At 36.9% G+C, this 21,670-nt stretch overlaps 1 protein-coding gene across 3 annotated transcripts in view; it reads left to right on the forward strand.

The window, feature by feature from the left end:
• Positions 1-20,728, forward strand: part of SLC39A12 (solute carrier family 39 member 12) — a 63,236-nt gene extending 42,508 nt beyond the window's left edge. For all 3 annotated transcript variants that reach the window (XM_053654757.1, XM_053654758.1, XM_053654759.1), the window contains 2 exons: positions 665-852; positions 20,202-20,728. In XM_053654757.1, the coding sequence (XP_053510732.1) occupies positions 665-852; positions 20,202-20,330 (317 nt within the window). In that variant the 3' untranslated portion in view covers positions 20,331-20,728. The remainder of the gene's footprint in view (positions 1-664; positions 853-20,201) is intronic.
• The last annotated feature ends 942 nt before the right edge of the window (positions 20,729-21,670 follow it).

Genomic DNA, 21,670 nt, shown 5'->3' on the forward strand with positions numbered 1-21,670 from the left:
TAGGAAACTCAGTCTCCAGGCTCTCATTATTGAATTTCAGCCTTGTCTCATCCCCAAAACTAAGAAATAGAGGCTCTCAGATTAATAGGCCATTCTTCTCTTGGGGGAAAGGAGTGAATGTGTTGTTTTCAAATCATTAAGATCTTAATACATTTTCTAAAGGAAAACGTTTTCCTTGTCAACTTTGGCAATGAGCTGAAAATCTCACATTAAGTGGTTTTCTTTTCCCAAAACAGTTTCTATAAGCAAATAACGAAAGCCCACATCATGTTTACTACCTTGTGATTTTGTTTGACAAGTTTTCAGGGAAAAAGATTTAGAAATCCTGGGGTAGCAAATGCTTTATGTTGCATTTATCTAAGCTGCAAATGCCAGAAGACCACAGGATGTCGGAAACTAAAGAGTATGTCACAGTTCTCTGTGTATGCTATCTTTGGGAGCAGTAAAAGGAACAGAACTCTTGAAATGTAACTTCTTAATTGCATAGTGAGTTAGCTATGAATCCTAGAGAAATCTAGGAAAATGGTTTCTAACCTGACCTTTCAGCTTAACTTATAAAATTGATCCCAGGTGCTGACATTTGAAACAACCTAATAGCATGTTACTCTACCAAAGCCATCATCAGTTAATTGATAATTATATTTTCTCTTTCCTTAAATTTCAGGAGACTTTGCTGTGCTGCTAAGCTCTGGACTTCCTGTTAAAATTGCCGTCCTGATGAATTTTATAAGTGCTCTAACTGCCTTCATAGGACTGTATATCGGCCTCTCAGTATCAACTGATCCTTGCATTCAAAATTGGATCTTGACAGTTACTGCTGGGATGTTCTTATATTTGTCCTTGGTGGAAATGGTAAGCTTTGTGGCTTTTCCATTATCTTCTTCTAAACACCGAAAATGTAAAACAGAGAAAAAGCATTCAAATGGAAGGATAAATGGGGAGAAGAAAAGAACAATATAGATAACAGTATAAAAGATGAAAGAAATATTCTGTGTAATCCAAGAAAGGAAATTACAGGAGGAAGAAATAGAATTTGAGACACAGATAATATTGACATTTTTTTAGTGAACTGAAGTGTAATGAATGAAACCTTTAGAATAGCCCAAAAGTGATCATTAGTTGATTCTGTTCTGGCTTGGTATCTGTATATGATATCTGAACCTCTACATAAAAAATACCAAGTTTGGTTGAATAGCTAGCTATTTTGTTTATACATTGGAAATTTATTCAGCCAAATTTGCAATTGCATTAAATAGCTGTTTGACTTAATTAACCGAGTGTATTTTTAAAAATAATTATCTTATCTTCAAGCTGTAATTGCCAGATGGTTACCATGTGGTGACATAAGATTGTCAGAGTGTGTGGTCTTTAGAGTTGCAGCCTGTATTCCCTAAAGGGTTCCTTGCTGACACCAACAGCAATTCAGTCACCAGGTTTGGTCCTGTACAATCTTACGAAAAATTAAACATGGGAAATTTTACGTTTTTTTGTCTTCTAAATTTTGGTCTTCATCAGGCCAGTCTTTTTTAAGGTCATTTTCTATTAAACTTGTTTACAATTTAAATATCTCAAGGTGAAAGTCATAATGATAGTCACTTCTCGTGAGTTGGAATAAGGTAAGTAAAAATGATATAAATTACCGAAAGAAATATTTAATACTGAGAAGCAATAGAAACCCAACTTGTGTGAAGGTAAAATAAACAAGCTTGAAGATACTGTATGGAACAGGACCATTGGGGTGGGCTAAGGATGTGGCAGAATCCAGGTACTGTCCTAGAAGTAAATAAAAAGAAATGTTGCATGGGGAAAAAAAATCTAGAAGCCAGGAACCTGTGCTGATAGGATTATAATAATATTCCATTCTTGAAGTAAAATTCAATAAAGGAACATTTCAAGTGAATACCACCATTTTAAATTCCTTCGTAAACATTTCTGCCTTTCTGCTTGTTTGTTTTAAATTTATTGATTTGAGAGAGGGGAAAGAGAGAGAGAGACAAAGAGACATGAATTTCTGGTTCCACCTATTTATGCATTAACTGGTTGATTCTTATATGTGCCCTGACCAGGAACTGAACCCCCAGAACTTTAGTATATGGGGATGACGCTCTAACCAACTGAGCTATCTGTCCACCGTCTGGTTGTTTTTCTTAGTTCTTGTAAGATTCAGATGAGTAAACACCAAAATCTACTTCCATGTTTATACATGTTCTTACATGTTATTTATGATACTCAGGAAAGTTCCTGATCGTAATGGTGCAGATAGCTAAAATTGGGGCAGATTTCACCCCTTCCCTTTCCTGAACTCAAATCCCTGATGCATGGTCAACATACACAATCCTTTGACCCTTCCCCTTTGAGAAATCTGGATTTCTACCCTTTTGTCACTTCAAAAGCACACTGTCCACCCATCACTGAATGTTGGCAGGTACCTTTTGTTTACAGCATCTCTGTATAAGTCCTCACATTCACTCTTGAACCTCCTGATTTTCAGCTTTCTAATTTCTCTTCATGAGTCAGGGGAAGTTGCTGTGTTCTTCTGAAGTTCACTTGTTTATTTGTTTATCTTTTACACAGTCTGAATCTCTCTTCAGGTATGATGGATGTGCGTGTATCTAGTCAATTCTTTTTCTTTGCTAGGGAGACTACTCTCCCAAGATTGACCTGAGAAGATTGTTCAGAGCCATTTGTCATGTAGAACCCCGAGCTAAATACATCATTTTCTCCTCAATGTTTCTCCTCCTGATTTTGTAAGGGTAAGACTTTGCTTGTAAGAAAGCAATATGTCTGGTATCCTATGAGATTCCGACTAGAATAAATCTTGACCTTATTGAAAATTACTATTAGTCTGGGGACAAGCAGCATTCTGGCAAAAAGACAGAAAATAAAATACTCCGAGTTTCCTGGGGCTACTTCCTATAATCCAGGTCGCCTGCTCTCACGGCCTTTTGCGTAACTTCTAAACAAATTCGACTCTTTCACACAGCCGCAGATTTAACCTTTGCTGTACTCTGGGGCTGTGCCAAAGAAAACAGTCTTTTGCATTTAAAGGAAAGAAAACAAGGTTTCATGACTCTGTAAATAGCAAAGAAAATAAATGACAACAATGAAAGGGTAAGGGGGAATACTTTCATACATGGGTTATTTACTAAATCCTGGAAATTTACCAGCAGGGTCAATGTGGAAAGATTAGCTGGATTTTTGCTTTCCTTGTTTGTTTCAAAGACATTGGGTGTGTTATTTCAAAGTCCTACAAGAAAAAGAACTAGGGGCAAAAATGAGACCATTAGCAATGAAGTCAACAAGGAAGAAAGTCTTCTGGAAATCTGCTGAAGTGGTATTGTCTTATCCAAGCACGCTAACTCCCAGTTGCATTGAATGGTTTCTAAAGAAAGTTAAGAATGAACTTAAGAATGAACGTAGCTCTGGGTGGCCAGAGGAAATTCATTCTGTTTATAAAGATCAGTGTCCTAGACTGGGTTTTCTCTAAGCAGAAGCTAAGACAAAGCCTTGAATGAAGTTAATTCATTTGGGAGGTGAGCCCAGGGAGCAGGACTGAGGGCAGATCAGGTAAAACAGAGAAGGATAAAAAGTCAGTAAAACAATGTGTTTTTCCCTGGCTGGTGTGGCTCACTGGATTGAGCGCCTGCCTGCAAACCAAAAGGTTACTGGCTCAATTCTCAGTCAGGTCACATGCCTAGGTTGTGGGCCAGGTCCCCAGTAGGGGTGTGCAATAAGTAACCATACATTGCTGTTTCTCTCCCTCCCTTCCCCTCTAAAAATAAATTTAAAAAATTTTTAAATTAAAAAAACAATGTGTTTTTATTAAATTGACCACCACTCTTGGGGGAATCCATAACGTAGGACTTTCTGAGGGGGCTCCTGTCCCCATTGTTCAAAGCTGGCCCCATAAGGATTATTCCCCATACTCTCAGATTATACATGCTTGAGTGCCAAGGGAGTTCCCATGGCAGTTCCCTGCCATGATATCGGAGAAACCCAGGGCAGGAGAAAGAAGAATGTAATGTGGTCCTTAAGCAAGGCTCTATGCAACCCTTCTTGGAACTGGTCTCTGCAAATGTGGCTAGGGTAAGAGATGGGGCTGAGAGAATATAAAATAGCATGAGAGTGAAGTCCATTAACAGCTGACCCTGTCCACCACTCAAATATGCAAATGTTCTCCTTTACTTGTAAGTCTCACCTATCACAGTGGTAGCCACACAAAACTCCTCAAAGACTTTATACAAAATAGTGCAACCAGCTCCAAACCCTGAGGTCTTGAGGCCATATTTGATATTCATCAACTCTCTCCAGTAGCACCCAACCTTGATCCTCATCCATAGGCAACACTTTGGCTGGCCTGGCTTTCTTTCCAAATAAAGCAACTCAGGGTGTACAGAGAGATCTGCAGTGACCTTGTCAGGACACGTTTCCTGCAGTTGCCTGGTACCCATTGTCAATAGTCATGAAAGCACCAAGAGATGCTTCAAGGAATCCCCAGGCTTCCGAATATGTTCCTTGCTTACTCCATTGTGTAGCAATAACCCTGATTCCCATGGTAACCAGTGACAATTACTCCTACTAATATTGTAAGTTTTCTCCACTTCGTTCATTCATTGGTATCAGGAGCTCAAGTGACCAGGTGGTAGTAACAGCTTCAAGTTCAGTGGAAATATTCTCTACTGTATTCTCTTCAAGACAAAAGTGGTCTGACAGTGCTAAAGTTTGCGTGAACGAGAAGCACAAATTCCACAAGTAAAGAAACTGGCAGTTATCGATGACCATGTCTTTATGATTTTCTCTATTATTTATGCTCTTATCTCTTGTTTTCTTCCTTCTGCTCACTTTGTATTTAATTTTCTGTTTATTTTTTTACTTCAAGTGGTAGAATGATATATCATTGACTTTAAATCTTTCTTCTTTTCTAATTTAAGCATTTAAAGTTATAAAGTTCCCTCTAGCACTGCTTTAGCTGAGTCCCATATATTTTAATATGTTGTGTTTTCAATACTATTTTGAAGTATTTTTAATTTTCTGTGTAATTTTTTGAGCCATATGTTATATAGAAGTATGTTGCTTAATTTCTCAATATTTGAAACCATTCTAAATATGTTTTTTGCTTTAATTCTTTCATAGTCAGAGAATATACTTTATATTTACTTTTGAAACATTTGAGACTTGTTCTCTGGCCCAGCATATGATCTGTCCTGGTGAGTGACCCCTTGTGCTTGAATGGAGTGTGTTGGTGGCCGGGTTCTGTGACTATCAGGCTGGCCAATAGTGTTATTCATATTTTCAAATTCTGCACTAATTTTTTCCTCCACTTGTTCTGGTAATAATTATTGAGGAAGGTATGTTAAAATATAAACCTATATTCATGATTTGTATATTTTGTTCTTTCCATTTTGCTTCATGTGCTTGAATTTCTTTTATTAAATGCATGCATATTTAGGAAGATTGTTATGTCCTCTTGATGGATCGGTATTTTATCATACTAAAAGATTCCTCTTTATCTTGGGCACACCTCCTTGTCTTGAAGCCTTCTTTACCTGGTGTTAATATAGTCACAACTGCTTTTCAGCTCACTGTTTGCAGAGAATATCTTTTCCATCCTTTTATCTTCCACTTATTTGTGGAAGTCAGTGGTGGTGCCTTGATAGAATTTTGAGCTGTCATTTAACAGAAGTGTGTCGAATGCAATTAGTAATCCCTGTGATGGATAGGTTAGTATCCATTTATCTTGTTTTTCTACTTTCTCTTAATTGTATTTGTTTGCTGTCTTTTACATAGTCCCAGGTTTGCTACAAAGATTTCATTTGTTCTCTCTGTCTATAATGACACACCCCACACCCAAAGACATACAGTCTTAAGCCTGGGAACCCGGGGCAACCTTATCTTACACGTCAACAGGAACCTTGCAGATGTGATTAATATTTAGGACCTTGAGATGGGGAGATTATCCTGGATAGTCTGTGGTCCCAATCTAATCACAGGAGTCCTTAAAACCGGAAAACCTTCTCCCTGAGGTCAGAGAAGGAGATGTGATAACAGAAGTAGGGTCAGAGACATTTGCCATTGCAGACTTTAAAGGTGGAAGCAGGGGTCTGGAAGGCAAGGAATGCAGGCAGCTGCTAGAAGCTGGGAAATGCAAGGAAACAGATTCTCTCCAGGGCTCCAGAATGGGATGACGCATTCATTTTAGGGTGGTGACCCTGAAAGATCAATGTGTATTGTTTTAAGCTGCCAGGTTTGTGGTGCTTTGTTAACAGCAGCGTGGAAGATGAATATACATCACTGTGCTACTTACTAACCTTGACTGAGATGGGCTTGGGGACAGAAGCTGCTATGCAGGATCATCTTATTCTGAGAATCAAAGTCCCTTGTAAGAAACTTCTCAGACTGAAAGTCAAGAGGGTTTTTTAGCTCCACCTTCTTTAACTTTTACAAAATTTCTCAGGTAGGAGGAAAAGACAAGCTCTGAAAGTATATTTTCTTTAAGAGTTTGATAAGTGAGACTTTAACAAATGTGATTTATAGTTTAAAGAATAAATTAATGTATTAAATATATAAATAGGTTATGCCGAGAAAAGGTTTATTTTGGATCTGAAACAAGTTTTAAACCTTTAGGCAGTGTTCCTGAAGTCTTAGACCCTGGAAACTGTTTCCATAGCAACAGGCCCACAGAAACTTCAAGGAGCTATCACTACGAATGTAACTGAAGATGTCCCTAGAACTGGGGGAACAGGACGACTGCCCAGGATCCAGTATTTTAATAATACTCGAGATGACAGCAGCACAGCTGTACCTCAGAGAGGTAGGTCGTGGGGAAGGAAGTGCCTCACTAATTCATGTAGAACCAAATAAAACAGCCCCAAATTCAGGTGCCCCCTCTGTCTGGTACATCAAGGCAAATTAGTTGAGAATATTATTTCCTGCCTCCACCACCACAAAGTTCTCCCAGTGCCTTTCCCCTTCCCTCTGCACATTTTTCTGGGGCACTTTTTAAAAAATTCTGTTCCTCATCAAGACTGTTACTGATGTTCCTTCAATCATGATTTCACTTATATAATAAAGGGGGCAGAATCAGCAAGATTGAAGAGCCGTCACTTAGAGAAATTTGCTTATCTACCCTCTTGTGGGAAGTGTCTCCTACAAGTAAAATCTCAGCCAGACTTTGCCTGGAGCATTTTTCAATTTCCAGATATATATATATTTTTTTTGTACAAAAGGGTAAGGAGTATTTTGAATTTGAACTTAAGATCCCTTGCTTTTAAAATATACCCAAACACACACAAATAAGATTTAAATATTAAGCCCAGTCAATAGATAAGATTATCAATAGTCTAGACAAAATATACATATTGGCTTCCCTATAATTATTTTAGTTCAGTAAATGTCACAGCTTCAAGATAGGAAATTGGGTGAAAAGAATGTAAATTGATTGACAAAGTGTTGCATCCACCAACTCGAGAGACAAATTGTCAGAAACTTTCAGGATTCAGAAATGTTATTTTATTGGCCGAAGTTTTAACCTGCGCAGGGGCGGACCCTCAGAGTGTCCGGAGACACGGTGCTCATAAGAGCTGCAAAGGAGAGCGGCCCTAAGCGCTTACAGCTAAGTCTTATAGACGCGAGCAAGCAAGCATTGTGTAGAAGCAAATGTGGCTGTTAGCTACTGGCTACTTGGGTGGTGCGAGCATGACCTAAGCTTTCTGGGTTTTGAGTAATGGAAGAATTTTAACCTAGACACTTGAACAGGTGGTCCTCTACTTGTTCAGCCCCATTGGTTTTGTAGTTCCGCCTTCTCCACTCCCTATGTTCTTTCTTAACTTCCTTGTGGTTTCTGCTCTAAGTTCCTTGTTCCTCCAGGCCAAGTCTCTTTAAGGCAGTCCCTATTTTATTCCCTATTTTTCTGGTTTCAACACAAAGCAGCTACCTTTCCAATTAGGCTTCACCTTGTAATCATCGGACTATAAAATTAAGCAAAAATAGAATCTATACTTTTAGGATATTGATTCTATTCCTTCCTCCACATTATTTATTGTCTTCTAATTTATTGTTTGATTGAGTCTTTCCCAGAAAAATCTAGATAAATCCAATGCAATTAAGCCAATAATCTATAATCACCAAGTTGCCTCTCGTAAACAAGTCCTTTCTTCATGGAAAAAACTGGTAAGCCATAATCTCTTGGTAGTTTGGCAACACCTAGGTATAATGCCCTTTAAACAATATACATCCATAGAGTCCCAAAGAAGTTGGACCCAAGAAGGAACACACCAAGGCACATCATCATTATATTAGCCAAGAGTAAAATGAAGGAGAGAATCCTAGAAGCAGCAAGAGATAAGGGGGACAGTCACCTACAAAGGAGTTCCCATCAGACTGTCAGCAGATTTCTCAAAAGAGACCTTACAGGCAAAAAGGAGCTGGAAAGAAGTATTCCAAGTCATGAAATCCAAAGACCTACATTCAAGATTGATCTATCCAGCAAAGGTTTCATTTAGAATGGAAGGGCAGATAAAGTGCTTCTCAGATAAGATCAAATTCAAGGAGTTCATCATCACCAAGCCCTTATTATATGAAATGTTAAAGGGACTTACCTAAGAAAAAGAAGATAGAAAAGATGAACTAAGAGGACAGCTAGATCAGGAGCAGAACCATAGAAATGAAGGTCACATGGAGGGTTAGCAATAGGGGAGTGGGAGGATAAGAAGGGGGAAGAAGGTACAGAAAATAAGTAGCATAGGCAGTAGGTAGCAAATAGATAGGGGGAGGGCAAGAATAGTATGGGAAATATAGAATCTAAAGAACTTGAGACATGTGGTCATAAACTAAAGGGGGGAATGGTGGGGGAGGGGTGTGCAGGGTGGAGGGGAATGAAGGGGGAGATAGGACAGCTGTAATGGCATAATCAATAAAATATATTAAAAAAAAACAAAAAACCCAATATCCATCCATAGAAAAGGGGCATTTCTTTAAAAAATATGTGTAAAATGACCTCGATATATGTATTTGCTTTCAACATATATCATATTTAAAAATCAATGAATGCAGCTGACATCATTTATAATACTCTTTTGCTGTGAAAAAAATGACAAACATCTAAAAACCATTTCAGGCAGCAAAATTAATATAATTTAATATTCACAATTATTTCTCCACAGGAGCAAGAAGGGTGAACCATTCCTACGAACAATGTTGAAAGATTTCTATTCTCTTTCTCTAAACACTGACCAACAGAAATGTTTATATTCTTCTGCTACTTATGTCTTTTTCTTGTAGCTAGTTTCCTAAATCACTCTTGTGTATGTACACACACACACACACACACACACACACACACACATGTCTTCTAAAGCAATTCATTTTTTAGGAAAATGTTAAACGTGCCCACAGCTCTCATTGCTAAGCTAAACAAGTAAAAATTTTTCTGAGCGAATCACTTTACCTAAAGAAAAAATAGTGAGGTGAAATGTTAGGTACAAGTGAAAAGCAGGTAACATTTTTGTCTCTCCTACTTGGGAATGACCATGATGTGGTCTTTGTCTTATAATTCAGTTTTCAAAAAAGAAAATGTCTTTTATCTTCTGCTGCAAACCTCTTCATGAATTTTTTTGGGAAAATGCCATTGAGAATTTAGAAGTCTATAGTACTCTGTATTTGCATATTTAACAAAATATCTAGTAATGAATTTTAATACATAATTTAAAAATAAGCCCTTAGTTTGGCCATTGAAATCTGTGGTCCTCGCTTTCTTGCTAGATAAGAAAAATTAAGAATGCTATATATATTAAGTTGTTCTTAACTGCTAATTAAAAAAGGCCTAAATTAAAATAGGCCCTGTGTCAACAGGAATAAGGCATCTAGTTTCAGGATATTGTTGAGTTATTACCTCTATCTATGTTGCAAGTCTTAGTATTAATAATAAAATACGATAACTAAAAGAAAACACTCTAACATCCCCCTTTACATTGCTGTCAAAAGGAATAACCAAGGTCTGTGTAAAAATTCTCTCTCCCTCCCCTTTGCATGTAGATGTCCAGAAATCCCAGCTCCATGTATTGAAGAGACTGTTTTTGTTCCATTTTATTACTTTTGCACCTTTGTCAAAGATTTTCTGATTATATTTTTGTGGGTCTATTTCTGGCCTCTCCATTCTGTTACAAGGGTATGTTTGTTCCTTCACAATAACACACTGCTGGTTACTGTAGCATTACAGTGAGTCTTGAAGTTGAATGGTGTCAATTTTCCAGTTTTTCTTCTCCTTCAACATTATGTTGGCTATTCTCGGTCTTTTGCACCTCTGTGTAAACTTTAGAATCAGTTTTTCAATATCCACGCAAAAACTAGTAGGATTTTGCTTGGCATTGCTTGAATCTATGGGAAAACTGGCATTTTGACAATATTGAGTCATATCCATGAACATGGTTTTCTCTATTTATTTAGTTTTTCCTTGGTGGGATTCATTAGAGTTTCATGGTTTTCCTCATATAGATCTTATGCCTATTTTGCTGGATTTATATCTAAGTATTTAATTTTTGTTGCTAATGTAAATGGCAATGCATTTAATTTAAATTTCACTTGTTCAGTCCTTCTACATAGAAAAGTGATTGACTTTTGTATGTTAATCTTTTGTCCCCCAACCTTGATATAAGCATTTATTAGTTCCAGGGGCTTTTTGTTGATGCTTTTGGATTTTCTATAGAGATGATTCTGTCAACTACAAGTAAAGACAGTTTTATGTCTTTCCCATAGTGTGTACCTTTTATTTCCTTTTCTCCTCTTTTGATTCTTTTCTTCTGTATTCCTTTCCCCTCCCTTCCCCTCCCCTCCCTTGGTCTTTCCTTTCCCTTTCTCCTTTTCCCTTCCCTTCCCTTCCCTTCCTTTCCCTTCCCTCCTTCCTTCCTTCCCTTCCCTTCCCTTCCCCCCTCCCCCCCCCTCCCCTCCCCTCCCCTCCCCTTCCCTTCACCTTCTTCTCCATGAATCTGAGAAAGTTGCTACCCTAGTTTTCTGTGAGATTTTATCATGATGTGTATTGGATTTTGTCAGTTCGTTTTACACATTTACTGATATGATTATGTGCTTTTCCTTCTTTAGCTTGTCGGTGTCATAGTGTAGATTATATTAAGTGATGTTTAAATGTTGAATCAGCCTTGTATACCTGCCATAAATCCCACTTGGTTGTGATGTATAATTTTTATACTTTTTTAATGCAATGTGCTACTATTTTTAATTCTGTTCATAAGAGAGATTGGTCTGTAGTTTTCTTTTTTTGTAATGTCTTTGTCTAGTTTTGGTATTCAGACAAAGCTAGCCTCATAGAATGTATTGGAGAGTTAGAAAGTATTTCCTCTGCTTCTATTTTCTGAAAGATTGTAGAAAACTGGCACGAATTCTTCCTTAAATGTTTGGTAGAATTTACTGGTGAATACATCTGTGCCTGCTGCTATCTGTTTTGAAAGGTTATTAAATTTATTTTATAGATACAGGACTATTCAGATTGTCTACTTGTTCTTCTGTGAGTTTTGACAGTTTGTGTCTTTTAAGGAATTGGTTATCAAATTTGTGATAATAAGTTTGAGTTTTTTATAACTTTTTTATTATGTTTTATTTTCCATGGAATTTGTAATGATGTCTCCACTTTTATTTCTGGTGTAAGTAATTTGTGTCTTTTCTCTTTTTTCCTTAGTTAGCCTGGGTAGAAGCATATTGAGTTTATTGATATTTTCACAGAATCAAGTTTTGGTTTTATTGATTTACTGTTTTCAATTTTGTTGATTTCTCCTTTAATTTTTTTCTTCTCACTTTGGATTTAATTTTCTATTCTTCTTTTAGTTTCCTGAGGTGGAAGCTTAGATTATTGATTCTGGATCTTTGTCTTTTTTTTTTTTTTTACTATTTCCCTCTAAATACTAATTTCCTGCTTACCCATAAGTTTATTAATTGCATCTTCATTTTCAAATATTTTATTTATTTACTTTTCTTTTTAAAAAATATAGTCTGTTGATTATGCCATTACAGTTGTCCCATTCCTTCTTCATTCCCCTCCACCCTGTACACCCCCTCCTCCACATTCCCCCCTTTAGTTCATGTCCATATATCATAGGTTCTTTAGCTTCTACATTTCCCACTCTACTCTTGCCCTCCCCCTGTCTATTTTCTACCTACCATCTATGCTACTTATTCTCTGTTCCCTCTCCCCACTTCTCCTCCCCTGTTGCTATCCCTCCATGAGATCTCCATTTCTATGGTTCTGCTCCTGATCTAGCTGTCTGCTAGTTTGCTTTTGTTTTAGGTGTGGCTCTTAATAACTGTGACTTTGCTGTCCTTTCACTGTTCATATTTTTTATCTTCTTTTTCTTAGATAAGTCCCTTAAACATTTCATATAATAAGGGCTTGGTGATGATGAACTCCTTGAACTTAATCTTATCTGAGAAGCCCTTTATCTGCCCTTCCATTCTAAATATCCGAATTATAGGGGTACCAGAAGGGGAAGAGGAAGAGCAACAAGTGGAAAAGTTATTTGAACAAATAATAAAGAAGAATTTCCCCAATCTGGCAAAGGAAATAGACTTCTAGGAAGTCCAGGAAGCTCAGAGTCCCAAAGAAATTGGACCCAAGGAAGCACACACCAAGGCACATCATACTTACATTACCCAAGATTAAAATGCAGGAAAGAATTCTAGAAACAGCAAGAGATAAGGGGACAGTCACCTACAAAGGAGTTCCCATCAGACTGTCAGCTGATTTCTCAAAAGAGACGTTACAGGCAAGAAGGGGCTGGAAAGAAGTATTCCGAGTCATGAAATCCAAAGACCTAGATCCAAGATTGCTCTATCCAGCAAAACTTTCATTTATTTATTTATTTTTAGAGAGAGGGGAAGGGAGGGATAAAGAGAGGAAAACATCAATGTATGGTTGCCTCTTGCATGCCCCCTACTGGGGACCTGGCAACCCAGGCATATGCCCTGACTGGGAATCCCACCACTGACCCTTTGGTTTACAGGTCAATATTCAATTCACTGAACTACATCAGCCAGGGCTAGTTCAAAATATTTTAAATTTTATTTTTTGATCCTTGTATTATTTACAATGATGCTGTTTAATCTCTATGTATTTAGGACTTTCCAACTGTCTTTCTGTCATTGAATTTTAGTTTTATTCCATTGTAATCTGAGAGAGGACATTGTACAATTTCTGTTCTTTTGAATTTATTAAAGTGTGCCTTATGGCCACACTGTGGTCTATCTACAGTCACATCACTGTGACTGTTTTGTATGAGCTTGAGAAGAATGTTAATTATGCTGTTATTGCCTGAAGTAGTTTGTATGTGTCAATTATATGCAGTTGATTGATGATGTTCTGTAGTTCAACTGTGATGTACTGATTTTTTATCTTCTGGGTCCGTCCATTTTTAATAGAGATGGGTCAAAGTCTCCAACTATGATAGTAGATCCATCTAATTCTCTTTGCAGTTCTGTTAGTTTTGCCTCCTATATTTTGACACTCTGTTGTTAGGAAATACATATTAAAGATTATTGGAGAATTGAGTCTTTTATTTTTATCTAATGTTCATCTTTATCTCTGATAACTTTCCTTGCTCTGAAGACTGCTCTGTTGGAAATTAATATCTACCCTCAGTTACTTTGGATTGGTGTCAGTGTGATAGATTTTCCTTCATCCGTTTACTTTTAATCTATATGTGTCTTTATATTTAAAATAGGTTTCTTGTAGACAGCATATAGGTAGATGTTATTTTTTGTCCATTCTGAAAAATGTCTGTCTTTTAATTAGTGTATTTAGATCATTGACATTTAGAGTGATTACTGATATAGTTGTATAAATACCATCTTTGTCACTGTTTTCTAATTTTGCCTGTATTCTTTATTGCTAATTTCATCTTCTTCACTTTTCCTGTCTTGTGGTTTTAACTGAGCATTTTATATTTTTTCCATTTTAAGTCCTTTCTTAGTTTATACATTATATTTTCTTTTTTTGTTTTTTAAGTAGTTGCCCTAGAGTTTTCGGTATACATAACAACTAGTCCCACATCACTTTCATGTAACACTCTACTATTTCATGGGTAATGCGGGTACCTTGGAATAAGAAAACATTCCAGATTCATCATTTCTATTCCTTGTTTCATTGCGGCCACTGATTTCACTCAACTTAGGTGTGCACACATACGAGCGTACATTGAAGGCATTGTTGCTATTATTTTGAAGATTTTGCTAATTCAATTAAGAGGAAGAAAGTAAAAGTTTTTATTTTACCTTTATTTATTCATTTTCTGATTCTCTTCCTTCTTTATGTAGATCCCAGTTTCTGACGTATATTATTTTCATCTCTCCATAAAACTTCTTTTACCATTTTTTTCAAGGATGGTCTACTGGCAACAATTTCCCTCAATTTTTGTTTGTCTGAGAAAGTCTTTAGTTCCTCTTCACTTTTGAAGGATAATTTTGGAGGTACAGAATTCTAGGTTGGTGGTTCTTAACTATTTCACTTCAGTCTTTCTGCTTGTGTGGTTTCTAAGGAGAATTTAGATATAATTATTGTCCTTGCTCCTGTCAGATAATTTTCCCTCTGGTTTATTTCAAGATTTAAAAAAAAATCTTTAATTTTCTGAAGTTGAAAATGATATGCCTATATGCGATGTTTTCATATTTATCCTGCTTGATGTCCTCTGAGCTTCCTGAATCTGCGGTTTTGTATCTGTAGCCAAGTCACAATCAATATGCGGACTTAGCGCCTCTCGGGAAATTTCTTTCTTGTACCTGATTGAAAATTGGAGGAAAGAACTTAATGGCATGTTAAGGGGTTACATTTTAGACAAAGATTTTTTTTTCCCCAGAATGTTACAAGTCCTTGACTATCATGCCTTGGCATCTGCTGATTTGAGTAGGGGAACTTGCTAAGCATGGAGGTAAAAAAGGAAGTTACTTTTTACTTCAAGGTTTCCAACTTTCTGGCAGAAATCTCGAGAACATTTCTCTTAGTTTAATGTCAGATTACAGTCTGACATTAATTTGGGAGAAATTCTGCTGTAGTTAGTGCTATTCTCTCTCTTCACCTTCTTTCTCTCCACTGTTCTGGGCTGGCAGTATGCCCTGCAACCCCACTTCTCTGACGTATCTAAGAAGACTTGTTCCTCTTCCAGTTTGACCAGCTTTTTACTTGTTTTAGGATGTAGTGGCAGAATTCTAATCTTCTTATATGCCACACCTGAAACTAGAAGTCTTTAACATTAACTTCTAAGTGTACAGTTTTCAAATGCAAACAGATAATTGAAGATTTGCAAGCCAAATGGTGACTTTGGTGAGCAGATTTCCATTTTTTCTCAGCCGTATGTCTTTTGCAAGGTTAAAATTAAGGCCTTTACAAATAAGACAGAGTTAGAGAAGCTCAAGGAAGGGGTGTCCCTAACAGCATAATTAGGGTGTCCAACAAAATAAGTTTGAGGTTTTTTTCTCATCATATTTTTTTAGGGACAAGCATGGTTCTTCTTATCAGAAGCAAATGTACACCTGACCCCTGTGCACAATAGACCCCAGGGTCCCTCTGAAGGGAAGAATGTGGCGTAAATCAGTTGTCAAGTGAGCTTTGTGAAGGGAAAAGAAACTTGTGAATGGAAAAGAAAACCATTTCTCTTGAAAGTTGAGGATGCCAAAATCTACACTTTCCTGAGAGAAAAATATTCACATTATAATTTTACATTTACCAGAGACATGATCCAATGTTTTCAATAAATATTGAATTTATACATTTGAATCATAACTTTTTAATCATGACAGACCTTTGAAATTTTGTGTATTTTAGAAGAATTGAATGCTGAACTTTCTACTTCAGCATTTACATTTATGAACCATACTTAACGTAAATGCTGAAATATCCAGTAACGGGTCCTTAATGTCACTGGTAAGAAACCAGTTCCAGATTACAGGTGGAAATTAACAAAGAAGGTGGGAGAGTCTGAAGTTTAGAAGTACAAGAAGGAGAGACAAAACTTAGTTCCAGATGTTTTATAGACCTTTCTTTTCTGCGATGAGTCCTCCCTAGTATATAATTATTATGTATTAAATGATGTTAGTATTCATCCGCTCTCTTTCCTGGTGTGTTCTTACATTCTCTGGGAGCATTCATTTTAAAGCTTCAGTTATGGGGACTGATATAAGTTTAAAACATTTACTTAATATCACTTTCAAAAATGTTCAGAAACCCTGATTAGCAGTTGACCATTATAATTACTTCTCAGTTAGGTAACAGAACTTGCAGGGACTATTATCTGTCGCCAAGTCACGATCAATATGCGGACTTAGCGCCTCTCGGGAAATTTCTTTCTTGTACCTGATTGAAAATTGGAGGAAAGAACTTAATGGCATGTTAAGGGGTTACATTTTAGACAAAGATTTTTTTCCCCAGAATGTTACAAGTCCTTGACTATCATGCCTTGGCATCTGCTGATTTGAGTAGGGGAACTTGCTAAGCATGGAGGTAAAAAAGGAAGTTACTTTTTACTTCAAGGTTTCCAACTTTCTGGCAGAAATCTCGAGAACATTTCTCTTAGTTCTATCTTTGGGCAAGGCCATTTCGCTAACATTTCTTCTCTTTTTTTCCTGACCTTTTACATCAATGTCAACATACTCTATCCATCATTTCATCCTCTCTTGTCTTAGGGTGTAAATCAAGACCTGCAAAATTGTTTAATACAGAAACAATTGCCCTGGAGTAAAAGGGAGCTCTTCTTTCTTGAAAGGCAGAGGAAGATGATGTTCCTTAAACTCCTATAGGTAATTTTAAAAAGAGAAAAAAGAAACAAAATATGAATATATACACTTAATTTATCTAGACTTATATTTTCCTTCAAAATTTGCTGGCTGAAATGTAAAAAAGTACATATGGGTAGATTCAGAACAAGTGAAATGCTGCACTCAGATGTGGTTTGAGCTTTGGCATTTTATATTTGTGCCTTTTGGAAAGACTTTCTGTAGGACTCTGGCTTTGGTATGAACCCACGAAATATTACGGTTCATATGTTCATCCATAATCACCTAAAAAAGAGCCAACTATTGTCTTAAAATCAAGCTAAGTTGTATTTTCTTATGAAACCCATTTACGTGGGATCATGAAGAGTTCAGATAGGCCACCCAAGTTAAGGTTAGAGCTTAAATATCAGGATAAGAATCTCCTTAACCTGTTTTCTTAATGATAATTTTCACTGTTTGTCTGTGTCTGTAGACTTACAGTGTTAGTCTGTTGTTACAGCTTTTCTCAAGTGCGTATTGTCTGCGTTGAAAACAGAACCAGTGATGCGATCTCCCATGACAAAGGCAACATGATGTCTGGATATCATATTACGTACTTTCATCACATGCAGTGACTATTTTATGCTTAATTGGACATTGTTCATGTTTCCATTTTTTCTAGTTTGGTAGAAGTGTGTTGGTCAAAATGGACAGAAATGAATTCAGACAGAGAGTGGGTCTTTGTAAGTCTCTGTGTGTTCTCTGTGGTGACAAGGTCACCTTGCTTCCTTCCCAGTTCTGACAGCACATCTGTGTGACTTTGGACTAGTCATTCTCCCCTCTGAGCCCATGCTTCCTAACAACTACAATGAGTTAGCAATTTTATTTCTTTCAGGATTGTGAGGAGAAAATGGGGAGGGAAAATATAGGAAAGGGCATGAAAAAAATGCATGATGGAAGTAAGCGTCACATGAGACCTTCTGCCAGGGAGCCCTGAAGGACCTTCAGAGAAATGTGAGGTGCTGGAAGGCACCCCTGGACGGACGTCAAGTTATCATAGACCCGATTATATTTGGTTAAAAAGAAGCAGGGAACAGGCTGCACAACCCTACAGAACACATGGCATTTCATATGAATTGTGGTTCCTGGAGCTCTGAAATACTCACAATGTTTTCTTGTGGGTGATGCCATGTACATACTCAGAATAAAGGGTTATTGGTTTTGTCCCTGGGAGTGGGGCCTTTGGCAGAGAATAGGAGTTTCATATGTTCCTATTCAATTCTATCATGTCACTACAAGCAAACAGCAGGTCTGTAAGCTTAGGCTAGTAAGATAAATATTAAGTTAAACAATTTTAAAACATATTGTGGCATTTTTGGATTCATTCAGGATAGAAATTAAGATTTGCAGGAATTATCTATACACTAATTCTAACTCTGTGTTTTTTTTTGTATCTAAAAATTTAGTCTATTAAATCTACCCTAATCAAGTCCTGCTTATTCCAACCAAATATCCTCAGTGGAAGTATGAGGCAGAGAGGGGAATTAGAAAGTGAGCTTAATAAATGTACATTCATTTAGACGTTAATGGTTTGAAAATGCATCTCAAGTCCTAGCTATTGAGCCAGAAAGTTTTCATCACCATACTTACATCTTGCCTGAAGTCTTTTTCTCCATGACAACTCACTCAAAATAATCATTGGTCCAGTAAACTATCCGTATTTTTGACTATTTGCCAAGAAAGATTTTCCAGAAACTTCTTATTTCTGTCAAAGATGAACAACAGCCAGGTGGCGCTAGAGACAGTGGAGGTAAAACAGGTTGTTAATTCAGCCACATTCTGTAAATGAGTATTAATTATTTTGTGTGAAAAACAAGAAGAAGGAACTATAACATGTCTCATTCTAGTATTTGGAAATAAGGTTAAAGTTCAAGCCTTTACTTGACCTGAGATGGCATAACTTTTGTGTCTCACAGATATAATCTGAGACACAAATTCCCAGGACAGAAGGAAATCTATACTGTCTGGCCTGGGAGTTGACTATTGAAAACCACTTCCAAACTGTTAAGAATCAGAGGTATTGGGCAACTCCAATGATTTATTTTGTTAATCCCTCAGAAATACTACCAATGGCAAGCTCTTTGAGAATAAGTATTACATTCTCTAGATTTTCAAAATGTCATTCTAAATTTGTAATAGATCATGAATTGTACAGGATTTCTCTAAGTAGCATGGTTGATTGCCTTCATGATCAAAGACGGCCTGAAAAACACCTGAAGGGCACATATGGAAGGCTACCCATCCAAGAGAGCAGTGCTGGGTCCTATTTTGTCTTTTAGTTCACTGCTCCACGCTAGGGTATGAGACAGCAGGTTGCAATAATCATAATCCTCCTTCCATCATCTGACCTAGTTAAAATAGAGAAATATCTGTCTCAGGCACATTCAAACAGAACATTCAGGATGTGCTTGTACAGGCATTAAAAATTACATCAACCTGTTTTATAGTGCCATAAATCTAAAACCGTTGCATATTGTATATGCTTAACTTTTTCCTTGCTAGATAAAATAATCTAGTAATTCTCAACCAGATGTGATTTTTACTTCCCAAAGGACATTTGACAACATCCGGAGACATTTTTGTTTGTCACAGCTGGGGGCAGAGGGACAACTGACATCTAGTGAGTAGAACAGGGAGGCTGCTAAAACATTACACAACCACAAGAGCGTCTCCACAGCAAATTATTCAGCTCAAAATGTCAGTGAGGCCAAGGTTAAGCCTGTTGACCTGAGCCTATACTCCTTTAGAAACGAATATGATGTGAGAGAGAGATACGCCCCCGGACCTTCTCAGGGGTCAGCAGTCAAAAGAATGTGAGACAAAAATATGTTGAGGCACTTTGCAAAGGTGCTAGAGTGAACATTTCCCTTTAAATGGCACTATGGCACTTCACAGATGTAAAACGGTGGTCACTTGTCTTTCTGAGAATAAAATAGAGCTTTAGCAGACAATAACTTGATTGTTCTAAAGGTCAGGAAGACCTTAAGCTATCCCTTTGGAAAAAAAAACAAAAACAAATACATGCTTTGAGAAGACCAGTGAAAAGAGTGGATTCATAAACACAACATAACAGTCAAAAATGCCTTCCATCTATTACATATTTCACATTCAAGCATTTTCTGAAAATAAAAGTAGGAAGAATTGCATTTGCTTTCAGTTGTTAAATACATCATTTTAGGAATTCTGACAAGAACAGAGCCTTCCAGCCACAATCAAATGGCTTGATTTATCTTACTTTTTAAAATTTTGGTAAGAGTAGGTATTAAGCATTTTGTAATTGTTTTGGGAATTTTAAAGGTTATTGAGTTCTGAATAACAGTCTCTCATGTTTTCCCACCAAACTTTTCCCAGCAGTGAATATATCTGGATCTTATTCTGGTGTTTTATTCTTTTTTTAGCTTCCTGAAATGACTCATGTTCAAACACGGCGACCCTGGTTGATGTTTCTCCTGCAGAATTTTGGATTGACCCTAGGCTGGCTTTCTCTGTTACTCTTGGCTATATATGAACAAAATATTACAATATAAGTTAAGAGTCTCAAAATCCTTCAAAAATGAATTTAAATGGTCTCATTTTTATTTCTTTTGTTGTACTCTATAGTGACTTGTAAATTAAGTATTTTTTTCATCTAGGTAAAGTGTGTGTCATAGTTCATTAACATATTAATTTTATAATGCAATTTTGTGTTTGTGGTGTATATATGTCAGGTTGTCCTGAAATGGAATTTTGTTATTAGTCTCCAACACTGTCATGGAAATCATACCTTTTTTTAGTTATTAGTAAATTCCAAATTAATTTTGGCAAATTTTCAAAAAAATGGCATTTCCTTAATAAAGAATGTTTGTCTATAATATTTGAAGTGGCCTGTTGGGATACAATTTGCTGCAACTTCCTTGATGTCAATAACAATTTTTTATGTGAGATTATAAACCATAAGCAAACTAAATTCCAAATAAACATAATAAAATTTAGTCTTAATGTGATGTTTGTTTTACCTTCCATTCATGGGTGTCAGATTCTGAATTAACCTTCACAAAGCCGATATGGTGTGGTTCATCTTGAAGCATTTCCCACTGGCTTGTAAATGCTCATAAATAAGCATAATAAATGCTCACAAATAAGACCTGGGAGGCCCGAAGGGTAATATGTCAACATTCTTCTATGTAATCACCACAAGAAATCTGTTCTAGGCAAGGAGAACTAGAAACAAAAGATAGAGCAAAAAACTGCTAAAATAACAAAGCTTAAGTCAAGTGGTAGATTAATGGGCCAGCTCACACAGATTTAACAGAGTGTGTTTATGGGAATAATATTACTGACAAGTGAGATATATTTTATACTCTTTCTGAGGAAATAAACCCCTAAACATTATTTCAGTGGACAAGTTCATGAAAGTACGAGCAACATAACTGATAACCTAGCCAGAATTATTGACATAGAGAATAGACTTGGTTTTAGTCATTTTTCTTGGAAAATAGATGCCTGGTATTTTTCTTATTTTTTCATGATACATCTTGACAAGAGAAAAAGCCCCTTTTCCTGCCCATATGGCTCACGGCACTCAAGCCAATGCACCTCCGCTACCTCTTCCTCGGCCCAGAAGGCAGACAGCTGTGCCCCATCCCACCCCACCCGGGCTTTGGGCTTTGTCAACAACCTTTATTTCGTTTCCAAATGAGGTGGGCTTCTTCTTCCGTTGCTTTTAGAGCTTGCTTTTAGGGGCCATCATGAAAGTGAAGTAGTTCTCAAACATTGTCATACACTAGGATTAACTGGTGGATTTACTAAAATACAGACTGCTGGGCTTCTTCCTCCTGGGAGACTGTGATTCTGCAGGTCTGGGGGGAAGGGCTGAGACCTTGCTTTT

The sequence above is a fragment of the Artibeus jamaicensis genome, unplaced genomic scaffold (assembly GCF_021234435.1).
Source record: "Artibeus jamaicensis isolate MK-2021 breed Jamaican fruit bat unplaced genomic scaffold, CSHL_Jam_final contig_867, whole genome shotgun sequence".
In the NCBI taxonomy this organism is placed as follows: Eukaryota; Metazoa; Chordata; class Mammalia; order Chiroptera; family Phyllostomidae; genus Artibeus; species Artibeus jamaicensis.